The sequence below is a fragment of the Heteronotia binoei genome, chromosome 18, assembly GCF_032191835.1.
Source record: "Heteronotia binoei isolate CCM8104 ecotype False Entrance Well chromosome 18, APGP_CSIRO_Hbin_v1, whole genome shotgun sequence".
Classification (NCBI taxonomy): domain Eukaryota; kingdom Metazoa; phylum Chordata; class Lepidosauria; order Squamata; family Gekkonidae; genus Heteronotia; species Heteronotia binoei.
The window spans coordinates 38,954,846-38,971,122 of record NC_083240.1 but is presented as its reverse complement, the minus strand read 5'-3'; the positions used below and the strand labels follow the sequence as shown (position 1 = coordinate 38,971,122).

General features: G+C 46.2%; 2 protein-coding genes across 2 annotated transcripts in view; both read right to left on the bottom strand.

Annotated features, from left to right (window-relative positions):
- The window catches only part of NXN (nucleoredoxin), a 158,984-nt gene that overhangs the window by 38,347 nt on the left and 104,360 nt on the right, over nucleotides 1-16,277 (bottom strand). The window contains exon 2 of the mRNA XM_060259015.1: nucleotides 2,257-2,374. Within this exon, the coding sequence (XP_060114998.1) occupies nucleotides 2,257-2,374 (118 nt within the window). The remainder of the gene's footprint in view (nucleotides 1-2,256; nucleotides 2,375-16,277) is intronic.
- GLOD4 (glyoxalase domain containing 4) overlaps nucleotides 1-16,277 on the bottom strand; it is a 96,566-nt gene that overhangs the window by 70,426 nt on the left and 9,863 nt on the right. The window lies entirely within an intron of this gene.

The window sequence follows — 16,277 nt, the reverse complement described above, 5'->3', positions numbered from 1 at the left end:
CCCACATCTTTCTTCACAGTAGGGATGCCAGCCTCCAGGTGGGACTTGGGGAGCCCCCGGAATTACAGTTCCCCTGCAGACTACTGAGGTAGTCCCCCTGGACAAAATGGACGCTTTGGAGCAGGGGTGTCAAACTCATTTGTTCTGAGGGCCGGATCTGACATAAATGAGATTTTGTCCGGCCAGGCCACGAGCGTCATAAAATGCCATGCCGATTATAAAGGACACAGATAAACACAAAGATTTTTAAAAACTTAAAACATGCTTAAAACATTAGCATTTCTTGGTCTTAAAGGTGCTTTCTTTCTATCCCTCCTATGCAATCCAGGGAACTGGGCAAAGGATGCTCTGGCTGTTTCCTTCCTTCCCCAGGGGACGAGCCTCAGCCAATAGAAAGGAGGCTTGGCTCAGTAGCTCTGCCGTGCGATTGAGAAAGCCTGGCAAAGCAAGCTCTCCCTCCCCCATTTCTCCCCAAGGGAGGAGCCTCAGCCAATGGAGAAAAAAAAAGAGGCTTTGCTTTGTAGCTCCTGTGCTATTGAGCAAGCCTGGCAAAGCAAGCTGAGACACTGAAGGAAGCAAGAGAGAGGGGGAGAGAGCAGATGACAGCCAGTGGCTCAGGGATCTGATACGAGCCCTCTGGGGGCCTGATTTGGCCCCCAGGCTGCATGTTTGACACCCCTGCTTTGGAAGATAGAATCACAGAATCATAGAATCATAGAGTTTGAAGGGACCTCTAGGGTCATCTAGTCCAACCTCCTGCACAATGCAGGAAATTCACAAACAACTTCCCCCCTAAATTCACAGGATCTTCATCGCTGTCAGATGGCCATCTAGCCTCTGTTTAAAATCTCCAAGGAAGGAGAGCCCACCATTTCCCGAGGAAGCCTGTTCCACTGAGGAATCACTCTAACGGTCAGGAAGTTCTTCCTAATGTTCAGCCAGAAACTCTTTTGGTTTAATTTCAACCCATTGGTTCTGGACCTACCTTCTGGGGTGATGGAAAACAATTCCACACCATCCTCTATATGACAGCCCTCCAAGTACTTGGTGACCATATCACCTCTCAGCCGTCTCCTCTCCAGGCTAAACATGCCCAGCTCTTTCAACCTTTCCTCATAGGTCTTGGTCTCCAGACTCCTCACCATCTTCGTCACTCTCCTCTGGACCCGTTCCAGCTTGTCTATATCCTTCTTAAAATGTGGTGCCAAAACTGAACACAATACTCCAGGTTGAGGTCTTACCAGAGCAGAGTAAAGGGATACCATCACATCACGTGATCTGGACACTAGACTTCTGTTGATAACAGCCCAAAATTGCATTTGCCTTTTTAGCCACCGCATCACACTATGATCCACTAAGACTCCTAGATCCTTTTCGCACATACTACTGCTAAGACAAGTCTCCCCCATCCTATAACCATGCATTGGATTTTTCCTACCTAAATGCAGAGCTTTACATTTATCCCCGTTAAAATTCATTTTATTGATTTTAGCCCAGTTTTCCAGCCTGTCAAGGTCATCCTGTATCCTGTTTCTGTCTTCTTCTGTGTTTGCAACCCCTCCCAATTTAGTATCATCTGCAAATTTAATAAGCATTCCCTCTATTCCTTCATCCAAATCATTGCTAAAGATGTTGAACAAAACAGGTCCCAGGACAGATCCTTGAGGCACTCCACTTGTCATTCCTCTCCAAGAGGATGAGGAACCATTCACAAGCACTCTTTGGGTGCGATCTGTCAACCAGTTACAGATCCACCTAACGGTAACAGGACCCAAACCACATCTTACCAACTTGACAACAAGGATAGCATGTGGAACCTTATCAAAAGCCTTACTGAAATCAAGATGGTGGACTCTATGGCATTGTCTCCCAAAGAGGTCCCTATTCTGCCCAGCCTCCCTTCTCAAATCTCCAGGAGTTTTGCAACTTGGATTTGGCAACCCTACCCCGCCCCTCCTTGCAACCCTTCTTCACGCCCAATCCAGATGTTGCAAGAAACCTGTCTGATCTTGTTCCCTTCCTCCCACTGTGCCTGAGGTGCAACTGAAAGTATGTCTTTATTCAAAAACCAGGAGCCCATCTCCAATTTGCAGTGTCATCTGAATGCAGGCGCTTGGGCCAAAAGTGGGGCTCATTTCTGCCCCACGATCCAGGGCTGGGGCTAACTGGGGCTTAGAGAAAGGGGCAGAGAACAGTGACCCCGATCAGCCCAGGAAAGTCAAGGCAGGCGTTCTTTTGCAGTGTACTCAACTTTACCTTCAGGGTCATCTCGGATTACCAAGAGGCCGTTCTGGCACACAACCTTCCCAGTGGTGGCATCTATAAATATCAGCGAGGGAATGTTGGAGACTCGGAACTTGTTCCAGAGTTTCAACTAGAAGGAAAGAGAAAAGAACAAGATGAAGGACAAGCAAAACAAAAAACAAAAACCAACCTTGAGTCCCTGCGCAGGGAGGAAAAGTGGGACAGAAAGGCTCTAACGCAGGGGTGGCCAACAATGTTTCCTCTAAGCTGCAGCATCTCGTGAGCAACAATTCTACTTTGTGAACTATTGGCATTAAAGTTGTGAGCTACTGCCTCAATTAGTGTGCTCTGGGGTCATCCTTCCTGAGCTAAAACAAAAATATGTGAGCTGGAAGCTAAAAACCTGTGAGCTAGCTCACACTAACTCAGCTTAAAGAGAACACTGGTGGCCAAACTGTGGCTTGGGAGGCACACGTGGCTCTTTCATACACATATAGTGTGGCTCTCAAAGTCCCCCCCCCCACTCCTTTGGCTGGCTTGGAGAATGCAATTAAAGCTAAAGCTGCTTTCTTTCCACCTCAGCCTCCCTCCCCCATCTGTTTTCCTGCCTGCCTGCCCTCGAGCATCTGACATTCATGTCTTGCAGCTCTTAAACATCTGACGTTTATTCGACCTGGCTCTTATGCTAAGCAAGCTTGGCCCCCCCTGCTCTAATGACTAAACAAAAAGAAGCAAAGAAAAGAGGGAGGCTATCTTATCTTTATGGACCATGTTCCCTGGCCTCTCCCATCCTGCACACACGAGGCCCCAGGTTCAATCCCCTGGTCTCTCCAGCTAGAGCATCCCATGTAAAAAGGATGGAAAGACATTTCTTGGCCTACAACCCTAAACAGCCTCAGCTGGTCAAGACTGAACTAAAGGAACTGCGAGACTCTTTTTGGATTGGCAGAGTAACCCTGAACTCGCCTGTTGCTGGCCAGAACAGATAATACCAACCACACAACTCGGCAGAAGCCAGATGTGCAGAGCACTGTGTTCAATGATGCTACAAAATATATAATGTACAAAGAAATATATTCAACAAATGCTGACACAATCCTTTTTATACAAATTCTGTGTGCAATAAAGTCCTTCCAACCAATCAGTCTCTTAATGTTGTTCACTGTTGTCTTCAGAGGAATATAAATTCTTGGAAAGTAGCCTCAAATTATAATTCCCCACTACACGTTTTCCGGATTTTGAAGCACGTTTCAGTCAGTTTCAGTTTCAGTTTATTTCAGTTTATATCCCGCCCTTCCCACCGAAGTGGCTCAGGGCGGCTTACAACATAAAGTTTGGTTTTAAAATACATCAGTTTGCAACAATTTAAAACAATAAAATAGTAAAACATATAGAACAACCGATCTGCCAAAGTGCTACACTACGAGCTTCCATAAAGTTTCCAATGTCAGTTAGTCATGGCCCTTCGTCAGGTAAAGTATATTTCCTTCCAGAAAAACTATTTCATATACTCACTCCAAACGCTCACAAAGAAAAATCTGTGTATAGCTTCCTTTTGGGGTCCCGATTAACAATATTACACAGCTTAACATGATACAGAATTCCAGCCCTACTGGAGACAACATATCCAGGTATGCAATCACACGGCGAACTTTGCAGCTGAGTAGGGATCCGAACCCAGGACTCCTCTGTCCTATGAACTCGTCCCTGGGCCACAGTGACTCTTGAACAGAACACCTGTGTGACGTTCCTTCATACTTTTCCTTTTATGCGGAGGCTTCAAAATAACTCATCCCCAACCAAAACTAAGCCCACATCCATTGGCAGGTATTTACTCCTCCTTCTCCATCCATCTTTTTCCTTCCTCCTTTCCCTGCCTGTTCTCTCCCCCTGCATCAAAATCTGGGCTGCAGGCTCCTTGGTGGGCAGGTGCTGCTCTCTCTTTTGTCTGAAGCAATCCATAAAGCACCAGGGCCAATGGAGTCCTGACAGACAAGAGAAACCATCAGCAGTTTCCCCGAGAAGCCCAGTCAAAACCAGCAGCGCCACGAAGGAGCTTCTGGAATCGCTGCCCAAAACGGACACACCATTTCTGTTTGAAAATCTCAATTTCTAAATGGAATCCTCTCTGCTCTGGACAAGGCCATAGTTCCTCAGCCACACAAACAAAATCTGAGAGAAGAGCTGCCATTAAAACAACATCCATTTTTGGTGACAATTGTGTATAAATTGCGATAACACGGTGTAACGGTTGTACATGTCATATAAATAGCATCGAGGAAACCTCTGAATTAGGAATAGTGGTGACAAAAGTATAAGCAAAAAGGTTCCCAATACCATCTTATGAAAATTAAACTGGGTGTATTTGTAGTGTCCTGAGACAGACCTCTCTCTTGCACCCCGTAGCTGATTCCTTTCCTCCCCCCCTTTCAAAGCAAGAATGCCACAGGAGGTGGTGGCAGCCACAAGTATAGCCACCTTCAAGAGGGGTTTAGATAAAAATATGGAGCACAGGTCCACCAGTGGCTATTAGCCACAGTGTGTGTGTATATATAAAATTTTTTGCCACTGTGTGACACAGAGTGTTGGACTGGATGGGCCGTTGGCCTGATCCAACATGGCTTCTCTTATGTTCTTAAGGTATCCACTTCAAGAACTGAAGACAGCAGCTTTGGGAAATGCAACCCTGCCAAATCCCCTCCAACAACCACTTGCGCCAGAGAAAAAAGCAAGTTCACACTTCACTGAAGTCATTTCCCGGGCCAAAAGAGGGATTTTAAAGAGAATTTCTGTGGTCTCGATGTACCTCAGGATGTGTTTGCCAACGGCCCATGTGGAAAGCCACTGGAGTGTCCACTTAAGACTGCAGAATCCCTTTGTTTGTTTGGCCAGACTCGGCAAACCTCTGAGCCAGACGCAGGCCGGTTTACATCAGCTTTGTTGGCTTAAGGAGGTCTGAAGCCTCACATTACAAGCCGGCCAATGCCGGCACAAGCTCAGCGGCTGTGAAGCCGGACGCCTCGGCGGCGCAACCGGATCGGGTTTGGAGAGGCAAGGTCAAGTTTACCGGGAGGGAGAGAGGTCGAGGAGGGGGGAAACTGTAAGCTGAGGCATGCGAGACGTTGAGTCAGGAAAATGAAATCTCCACAATCGTCCCCCCCCCTTCCGCTGAAGGGATTTACGCTCAAATCACGTCAAAGCTGAGTACTTTGGGGTTTGTGAGGTTTCAACCGCTACATTTTTACTGAGTGCTCTGCGACGGAGCTATTTGTTAATAAATCCCTTGGTGAAAAGAGGGATTCGACACTGAGATTATTACTAGGTTTAAAACCAGAAAAAACCAAAAAGGGGAGGGGGGAGCAGAAGCAGCAGTCTTCTGGCCTTTATTACAACAGAGAGGAACAGAAGCAGGCTCAGAATTTGGAACTTCCAGATAACCCTTTCTACGTCCCTGTCGGGTAGGCCTGTATTATCATCCCATTTTGCACACAGGGAGAATGAGGCTGACAGAGAGCACTGTGCCTAGTGGTGGAACTGAGCAACAGACTACACAAAACACCGAAATTCAGAGGTTGGAATGGCAGATTAGGGTTCCCTGCACTGGTTTGGAAATTCCTGGAGAATATGGGGTGGTAACTGGGGAAGGGTAAAGTGTAGATGACTGAGGAAGGCAATGGCACCCTCATAAAAGAAGGGAAGGCACCCCGTAAAAACACTGCCATGAAAATGTGATGCAACGTCACCCCAGAAACCACTGGTCGGAAACCACTCTGTATTCTTGATGCTGCGGGGGTTGGGGGCAACAGTGGGAGGGCTTCTGGAGCACCTGATGGCACCTGGGTTTTTTGGCCACTGGGTGACACAGAGTGTTGGGACTGGAGGGGTCACTGGCCTGATCCAACATGGCTTCTCTTATGTTCTTTTGGACACAAGGACTCAGCTGGGATCTCCATTTCCAACTTGCAGCTGCTGAAGGGAGCTTTGACTGTTGAGAACTCATACCCCGCCCCCCCCTCCCACAAACACAAAATTCTCACTAGTCTCTAAGGCACTACTGGATTTGAATCCAGCTCTTCCCTTTGAAAGCCTCTTTTTTTACTTGGTGGAAGGAACCCAGGGGCACTCAGAGCTCAGTAAAGAAAAGATGAAAACCACTCCTCGGCGCTCCGAGGGCGCCCTTGACTCGGGCACCCATTTAGCTATCACCAAGGAAAAGGCTCTGGTTCAAGAGCCGTTGATTTGCTATTTTTTTTTTAAAGTAGAGTTTCTTTAGCTAATGCCACAGAGGTGGGGGAGGGGAGAACAAACAGAGGCCTCCCCGCAGCTGTTAAGAATTTGCTGTTGACTAACCACCCGCCCTCACAACCAACTCTATTTAAATACCATTTGCATATCACCCATTTATTCTGCTTTGCAAAGCCAAAAATGCAGGATGAATTACAGCGCAGCAAACAGGGCAGGAAGCTCCCAGATATGTGCCACCCCCCTCCCCTCCCCTCAGCTGAATGGCAGAATGCGTATTTTGCATGCACAAGGACCCAGGTTCGACCCTCCTTCCCCCAGCATCTCTGCTTTAAGAGGCTTACAGACAGCAGGGTTTGGAAAGGGCTTCTGCCACAACATGGGAAATTACACAGGAAATCCATAATTCCGGGCCAAGTAGACTTAATGGTTAGACTCGGGCAGGATTTTTTTTGTAGTGGGAACTCCTTTGCATATTAGGCCGCACACCCCTGATGTAGCCAGTCCTCCGAGAGCTTACAGGGCTCTTAGTGCGGGACCTATCGTAAACTCCGGGAGGACTGGCTGCATCAGGGGGTGTGGTGTAATATGCAAAGGAGTTCCTGCTACAAAAATAAAGCCCTGGACTCAGGGCGAGTGCATCTTCCCTCCTATAAAGCAGAAGGCTCCTCCAGCAGTAACTTCGACAGGAAAACCTTAAATCCAGGTAAAGGCTCACCGAAGCCAAACATTAGAACAAGGTTCAGGCCAACACGGCTACGCAACCTGGATCTAAACCAAACGTGCGGTTTGTGCCTTGCTGTGCTGGCAGCACAGCTGGTCCAGAAAAGAAGCACTTCACTGCAGAAATCACGGATGTTTCACGTGCAGAAGCATGCAAACACTTTGATAAGAGGGGACATAGTCACGGAGATATTGGCAAGTCACGCCATACAGCTAACTGTCGAACTGACCACACGAAGCCGCCTCCTCCTGTCTGGCAAGCTCAGGATGGTCTACTCACCAGAGTCTTAGGGCTTGCTTCTGCATGGAGATGTTTCTCCATATAGCTCCCATCGCCGCTGGGAATGCAAGGACATTCGGGCCAGTGACAGAAGATCCACAAGGCAGTTTCCTCACTACGCATGCCTTTCCTCAGCTTCCCCTGGCCCCCATTTCCCTCTTTTGTATCAATGGGGGGCTTTAGGAAGAGGGCTTTTAAAGGGGAAAAAAAAATCTGCTCTCACAGCAGCTGCCCTTTCAAGGACAACTCCTGCAAGAGCTCTGGCTGACCCAAGGCCATCCCAGCAGCTGCAAGTGGAGGAGTGGGGAATCAAACCCGGTTCTCCCAGATAAGAGTCCACACACTTAACCACTACACCAAACTGGCTCTCCACATAGAATAAACATCAGATGTTTGAGAGCCATAGGATGTGAACATCGGATGTTTGAGAGAAGGAAGGATGGATGGAAGGAAGGAAGGAAGGAAGGAAGGAAGGAAGGAAGGAAGGAAGGAAGGAAGGAAGGAAGGAAGGAAGGAAGGAAGGAAGATGGGGAGGGAGGAAAGAAAGGAGATGGGGAGGGAGGAAAGAAGGAAGATGGGGAGGGAGGGAGAGGTAGAAAGAAAACAACTTTAACTTTAAATGCTGTTTTGTAGCAGGAACTCCTTTGCATATTGCAACTTTAAAGCTGTTGGCGGGCTTGGCATGGAGAAGTGATTTAAAGAGAGAAATGCCTTCTCCAAGCCAGCCAACGGGGTGGTGGGGGCTTCAAGAGCCACACAATACAGTATATGTGAAAGAGCTGCATGTGGCTCCCGAGCCATAGTTTGGCCACTCCTGGCCTACACACTTCATCAGACACAATGAAATAACAGCCAAATCTCTACAGCATTGCAATGTTATAAAGATCTATGGCAACAATGTACTAGATCCTCCAAAGTCCCAGGTCCCCCCCCCCCAAATGCAAATCTTCAGCCCTTTTCTTTCCACAGATAGAATGAGAAAGGTACCCTCTGCAAGAAATAGTTTATAAAAAAAATAAAGCTGAGAATTCTGAGGAACTGGTACACGGTTGCAATACATCACTATAATGCTACAAAGATTACCGTACTTTTGAGGGAAAGCCCAAAAAAGGCCCTCTAGGAGGACAGTGGGAGACATGGCAACTGCAACAGGTTGAATGGCGCTGATGGATATAATGCACACCTTCCTCTCCAGACCGTCTGACAACACACCCTGACTGCGCTCTTCCCAAAAAAGATTGGTGAACAGCAGGGTTTGGGAAAGAATGTACCACGGATAGGGAGGGTGACTGGAGCATGACTGGACCACATCCTCCAAAAAAAGTGCTGCCGTTTGACAGGTGAAGTGGGGAAAAACCTCCATGGGGGAAGCAGCCATGTGGAATTCTCTGGCATCGCCTGTTCCACAAGATTTCCACCCGTCCATCAGTGGCTATTAGCCACAGCATATTGTTGGAACTCTGTCTGGGGCAGTGATGCTCTGTATTCTTGGTGCTTGGGGGGCAACAGTGGGGAGGGCTTCTAGTGTCCTGGCCCCACTGATGGACCTCCTGATGGTGCCTGGGTTTTTTGGCCACTTTGTGACACAAAGTGTTAGACTGGATGGGCCACTGGCCTGATCCAACATGGCTTCTCTTATGTTCTTATTTGTGAACTGGAGATGCCATGGACTGAACTGGCGACATCTCCAGCTGAGAACTCTGAAGGTAGTAGCTAAAGTAAAAGACCCCTGGCCTAAGACCCCAGAGAGTCACCACTAGGCAGGCTTCATCCACAAATCCTTGGATGCCGAACTACAGCAATCTGTCGCAACTGGATTTTCTTGCGCGGACAAGACGGTCCAGGTGAATGGCTGCTGTTTTGCCAGGAGAGCACACAATCCAACCACACGCAGCCCCTGAGTAGACAATGTTGAGCTTGGGAGACTAAAGGTCTGACGCAGGGTGGCAGCTTCATAGCTACGTGTGCAAAGTGGCTACTTGGCCGCTGACCTGTGGCCCGTTCTCTCATCCTGTAACCCGCCTTTGAAGCTGCCTAAGAATGAGTGAGCCCAGTCTTTTCAGATCCTGAACCGCTTGTGCCCTTTGTGAAACTGACCAGAGACTTTCACGTTTAGAGAGTAATGAGCACTGGTTTCGGGAAATCCAGTAATTTTGTCAGACAAAGGATGCTCGCTATCGAAACACGCCTCCAATACCTAGGCGGCATGTCGCTTTCACTTTCCTACTCAAGAGAAACGCTAGCACCTTCGCAGTACTATGGTATTGAAAAAAATTGCCTTTTGCACATTGTGTGGTGGACTTTAGGATTAATGATAATGGACTTGTATTGTCTAAGCTAGTTGTTATACGCAAATGTACTTAATGCTCTATTAACAATGTCAAATAAGTTGGGATTTATTGGGTTTTAACAATTTATTAATAACATATGGTTACAATATTTAATTGTCTCTTTTCTATACTAACCCATATGATATTTCAACCCCCCGTCCCATATTTGACTTCCCCAAAGTTATAAATTGAAATTCAATTATAAAGGTACCACTAACCAATCAAAGTTCAATACATTTCTTTTCTCATTAATACTAAAAGATTGTCCAATGTCTTTTCACATTCCACTCTTTCTCCATATATCCTTTAAATTTCTTCCACTCCTTTTTGAATATATCTAAATCATAGTCTCTTAAAGTTTTAGTTAATTTGTCCATCTCACTCCACGATAAAACTTTCACAAATACCATTTCTCTGGTATTTTTCCCTGTTTCCACAGCTGCACATACAATGTCCTAGCAGCTGAGAGCAAATACCAAATTAAAGTCCTGTCTTCCTTTGGAAATTTTTCTAATTGTAATCCAAGCAAAAAAGTCTCTGCAGTTTTCTTAAAGTCATAACCCAAAATTTTGGAGATTTCTTGTTGTATCATCTTCCGAAACTCTTTCGCTTTTTCACAAGTCCACCACATATGAAAGAAAGAACCTTCATGTTTTCCACATTTCCAACATCTATCCGACATCTTTTTACTCATCCTAGCCAGCTTTTTCGGAGCCATATACCACCTATACATCATCTTAAAACAGTTCTCCTTAATACTCGATAAGTTGGGATTTATTAAGCGGTGTACTTTTTCACTGCGATATGACTTTATTTGGCATAAACAGTATAGCGTGTTAGAAATTATTACAGCAAATAGTACTTTTTGACACGGTTACAGCTAGGCTTTCAACCTCACCGTGTTTTTTTTCTTATTTTGCCAGATCTTGTAAGCTAAGCAGGGTATTTGGAAGGGTAACCTCCAAGGAATGCCAGGGTTATGACACAGAGGCAGGCAACAGCAAACCACCTCCGAAACAAGTCAAGCTCGCCACCTAGTGGTGGATAACGCTAAAAGAACTAGACTTTCCGTCGCGCAGACAATTTTAGGGTCTCTTGGCTATTCTACACGCAATGCCGCACAATAATTATTAATTACTATTACAACTATTATTACTCAATGTTGTTGCCGTAGACTGAGAAGAAGTTTTCTCAGCCCGTGAGACCCTTCAACCAGAGAAGCTGGCGACTGACAGATCCTCTACATGAGGTGCGGTCTCATTTGGAGTACTGTGTGCAGTTCTGGTCGCCGCACCTCAAAAAGGATATTATAGCTTTAGAGAAGGTGCAGAGAAGGGCAACTAGAATGATTAAAGGGCTGGAGCACTTTCCCTATGAAGAAAGGTTGAAACGCTTGGGACTCTTTAGCTTGGAGAAACGTCGACTGCGGGGTGACATGATAGAGGTTTACAAGATAATGCATGGAATGGAGAAAGTAGAGAAAGAAGTACTTTTCTCCCTTTCTCACAATACAAGAACTCGTGGGCATTCGATGAAATTGCTGAGCAGACAGGTTAAGACGGATAAAAGGAAGTACTTCTTCACCCAAAGGGTGATTAACATGTGGAATTCACTGCCACAGGAGGTGGTGGCGGCCACAAGTATAGCCACCTTCAAGAGGGGTTTAGATAAAAATATGGAGCACAGGTCCATCAGTGGCTATTAGCCACAGTGTATGGAGCACAGGTCCACCAGTGGCTATTAGCCACAGTGTATGTGTGTATATAACATTTTTTGCCACTGTGTGACACAGAGTGTTGGACTTGATGGGCCGTTGGCCTGATCCAACATGGCTTCTCTTATGTTCTTATGTTCTTATGTAAAACAAATGTTGTATTTTTTTCATTGCCTGTCTTACTTCCTTATGGAACTTAAGGTGGGTTATAGTCTAAATAACATATTTGAAACGCAGGAAATAAAACAGATTAAAAAAAAATTAAAACCAACATTTTTGTTGATTTTCAATCAATTAATGTTCTGTCACAGAGCCACACGCCAATCGCCCCTGCGATATCAGAATTCCCAAATGGAATGTGGGTCTCTGAATCCCCAAATACACTCTGCTTCTGGCCCTGGAACTCCTCAGCTCCCTAAAAGGAGACCTGTACTTCGTTCCCCCATCTCCAGCAGTCTTCTCAAAATCCTGTCTTCTGCCCTGTAGAATCTCTCTTTCTCTCTCTCTGTTCCCAAAGCAGACCTGGAGAAGATAAATATCACCGTGGCAACACCAGAGCACTTGCTCTGCACATTTCTTTTCTTAAAAATCACTTGTTCAGCACCCCTGCAAAACCCAAAGGGCACAGGACTGAAGGTTTATTTTGTTTAGTTTATTTTGGCTAGGCTAGAGAATCCACACAATTCTGCCATTTCTTTGCCTCCCAGCCCTGGAAAAGCAAGAGCTCAAGATTTATGGGTGAACGGCTGAGGCTTGTGCGGCTGTAGACGTTTTCCCAGGAAAAAAAGCACAGGAACATAGCGCAGGATTTTTTTTCCTCCTGAAGAGGTCTTCTCAGCCCACCACCATAGCAAAACAGGAGGGTATACACGTTGGGCTTTTGGATTTTAATCTGTTTTGTGTGTGTGTGTTTTTAATGTTCAGCCATTGAACAGCTAGCCATGTTTGAGCAGGGCTCCCCAACCTTTTCCAGCCTACAGGCACATCTGGATTTCTGACACAGGGTGGTGGGCACAGTCTCAAAATGGCGGCTGCAGGGGGCGAAGCCAACCACAAAATGTCAGGGAGCAAGGTAACTCTTAAGAGAGTAACGGTAAAGGTGCAAGCACCAGTCGTTTTTGACTCTGGGGTGACGTTGCTTTCACGAAGTTTTCATGGCAGACTTTTTACAGGGTGGTTTGCCATTGCCTTCGCCAGTCATCTACATTTTACCCCCAGCAAGCTGGGGACTCATTTTACTGACCTCAGAAGGATGGAAGGCTGAGTCAACCTCGAGCCAGCTACCTGAACCCAGCTTCTGCCGGGATCGAACTCAGGTTGTGAGCAGAGAGCTCAGACTGCAGTACTGCAGCTTTACAACTCTGCGCCACGGGGCTCCTCCAGAGGTAATAGGAGCACTCAAATGGGGCAAGGTAGAGGAGGGGGATGCTCTTTTTCCTAAGAAGCCGATGCTTTGGGGCTGAGGCAGCACAAGGGTTACAAAGACCACAAGGAGCCTCTCCACGAGGGAACCTCTTAAGGGGCATCCAATTCACTCAAGCTTGAAACTTCTTCAGAGAGAGCCAACCCCTCCTCCCCAAACAGAGGCCACTCCTAACTAAAGGATCACTCCAGACAGGCATCCCCTTTTCTCCTGCAGCAAAAATGCCACTTAATCCTCTTCTTCCATTAATCCTGATACACATCCTCAGGTTAGATCTCAGAAGCCAAACTCAGGTCAGCCCTGACTCGTATTTGGGTGGGAAAAGGAAAGGAAAGGTCCCCTGTGCAACCATCAGTCATTTCCGACTCTGGGGTGATGCTGCTTTCACAATGTTTTCATGGCAGACTTTTTACAGGGTAGTTTGCCATTGCCTTCTCCAGCCATCTACATTTTACCCCCAGCAAGCTGGGTACTCATTTTACTTACCTCAGAAGGATGGAAGGCTGAGTCAACCTCGAGCCGGCTACCTGAACCCAGCTTCTGCCGGGATTGAACTCAGGTTGTGAGCAAAGAGCTCAGACTGCAGTACTGCAGCTTTACCACTCTGCGCCATGGCGTTCTTTCTTAAGAGCGTACCTCTCCTACTTTCAAACATTGTTGGTGAGACTGCCCCCAAATTTATAACTTCTGGGGGGAAGTTTTATCTAATACTGATGACATTCTGAAGGTTACTCTCCCAAGAAAACAAGAATTTGTCTTATTAAATGACTGCTGATATCAAGCTCTCACAATATAAAAGGGAGCTAGCATGTCTACTCATCTTAGCGGCTAAGCTTGTAATAGCTTCAAATTGGAAGAACTCAACAAAAATTACTGTATCACACTGGTTCTTAAAAATCTGGGACGTACTTGTCATAGATAAGCTGACCTCGCGAATCAAGCAACAAGAATTTCCTCTATTTAACAATTATTTTGTTGAGAGATGGTACTGGGGTTTTTTTTAACATATTGAACATTCCAAAACAGCTCATTGTAAAGTGCCTTTAAAGTATAAAAATTTTGTTTTGTATTAATGCTTCGACCCATCGGAACTGAACGCCCTGGTTTTGTTGGTTTTGTTGTATGGTTTTGTAATCAATCCATGTATATTCTTGAAGTGGCTAAGTTTGCAGATGACACTAAATTGTTTAGGGTGGTAAGAACCAGAGGCACTCCAAAGGGACCTGTTGAGGATGGGTGAGTGGGCGTCAACAAGGCAGATGAGGTTCAATGTGGACAAGTGCAAAGTAATGCACATTGGGGCCAAAAATCCCAGCTACAAATACAAGTTGATGAGGTGTGAACTGGCAGAGACTGATCAAGAGAGAGATCTTGGGGTCGTGGTAGATAACTCACTGAAAATGTCAAGACAGTGTGCGATTGCAATAAAAAAGGCCAACGCCATGCTGGGTATTATTAGGAAGGGAATTGAAAACAAATCAGCCAGTATCATAATGCCCCTGTATAAACAGATGGTGCGGTCTCATTTGGAATACTGTGTGCAATTCTGGTCACCGCACCTCAAAAAGGATATTATAACATTGGGAAAAGTCTAGAAAAGGACAACTAGTATGATTAAAGGTTTGGAACACTTTCCCTATGAAAAAGGTTAAAACGCTTGGGGCTCTTTAGCTTGGAGAAATGTCGACTACGGGGTGACATGATAGAAGTTTACAAGATTATGCATGGGATGAAGAAAGTAGAGAAAGAAGTACTTTTCTCCTTTTCTCACAATACAAGAACTCATGGGCATTCAATGAAATTGCTGAGCAGTCAGGTTAGAACGGATAAAAGGAAGTACTTCTTCACCTAAAGAGTGATTAACATGTGGAATTCACTGCCACAGGAGGTGGTGGCGGCTACAAGCATAGCCAGCTTCAAGAGGGGTTTGGATAAAAATATGGAGCAGAGGTCCATCAGTGGCTATTAGCCACAGTGTATTGTTGGAACTGTCTGGGGCAGTGATGCTCTGTATTCTTGGTGCTTGGGGGGGGGGGGGGGGGCAAAGTGGAAGGGCTGGATGGGCCATTGGCCTGATCTAACATGGCTTCTCTTACATTCTCATGTTCTTTTTCAATTTGTACATTCTGCATTTATTTGTTGACAATTTACAGAAAGTTTTGTATGTTTTGCATTTGAAATAAAATAATTTTTTAAAGTTAAAAGAGAGGGGGGGTACCTCTCCAATATTTCAGGCAGAAGCTCTCTTTAACAGGATGTCTTTTAAATCTGTACAACCAATCAGAAGCCCTGCTAGCCAAAAGCCCCTCTAGACCTGCCCACTATTGCAGATTTCCTGGCCCCTCCTGGCAACTGGCAGGGAGATGGGGGATTTACCAGCAGTGTGTCCCTCTAAGCTGAGTAATTGTGAGCTAGCTCACAATTTTTTAGACTCTGACTCACACATTTTTGTCTTAGCTTAGGAAAAATAGCCCCAGAGAAAACTAATCTATGCAGTAGCTCACAACTTTAATGGCAGTACCTCACAAAGTAGACTTTTTGCTCACAAGACTCCGCAGCTTAGAGAGGGTATTGGAAGACTCTAATGAAATTCAGCAGCCTATTATTGATAGACTAAGTTTCATGAGCTGTAAACTGTGCGAAATTAAAGATATCGAGCTTCAAGAAAGAAGACGGCCTAGGCCATGTTGCTGGTGTCGCACGGGACAGATGTAATCATGCCAGCGACTTCTGGGTGATTCTCAACTGTTTGGGCAAAAACTCTACGGTAGCAGCCAGTTTTACCATAGAGTTTTTGCCCAAATACCAGAGTGTCACCCGGAACTCTTCGGATTATGACATCATTCCCTATGTAATGCCAGCAACGTAGAGTAGGCCTGCTACTGGCAAGTCCCCTTGCTAGCCAGTTGATCAACAGCTGGTGGGGTGGGGTCTGGGGGGGCCCATCTCTACTGGGGGTGGGGTCTGGCAACCCTACCACTTTCTAAAAGCACTTGGCAGGCACTAGGAAAGGGGGCAGCTGGTGCCATGGTACCTACAGGCCCCTACGTTGGAGACCCTGACTGGGAAGAAGACGACTGCAGATTTATACCCTGCCCTTCTCTCTGAATCAGAATCTCAGAGCGGCTCACAATCGCCTTTATCTCCTTCCTCCACAACAGACACCCTGTGAGGTGGGTGGGGCTCAGAGAGCTCTCTCAGAAGCTGCCCTTTCAAGGACAACTCCTATGAGGGCTATGGCTGACCCAAGGCCATTCCAGCAGCTGCAAGCGGAGGAGTGGGGAATCGAACCCGGTTCTCCCAGATAAGAGTCCGTGCACT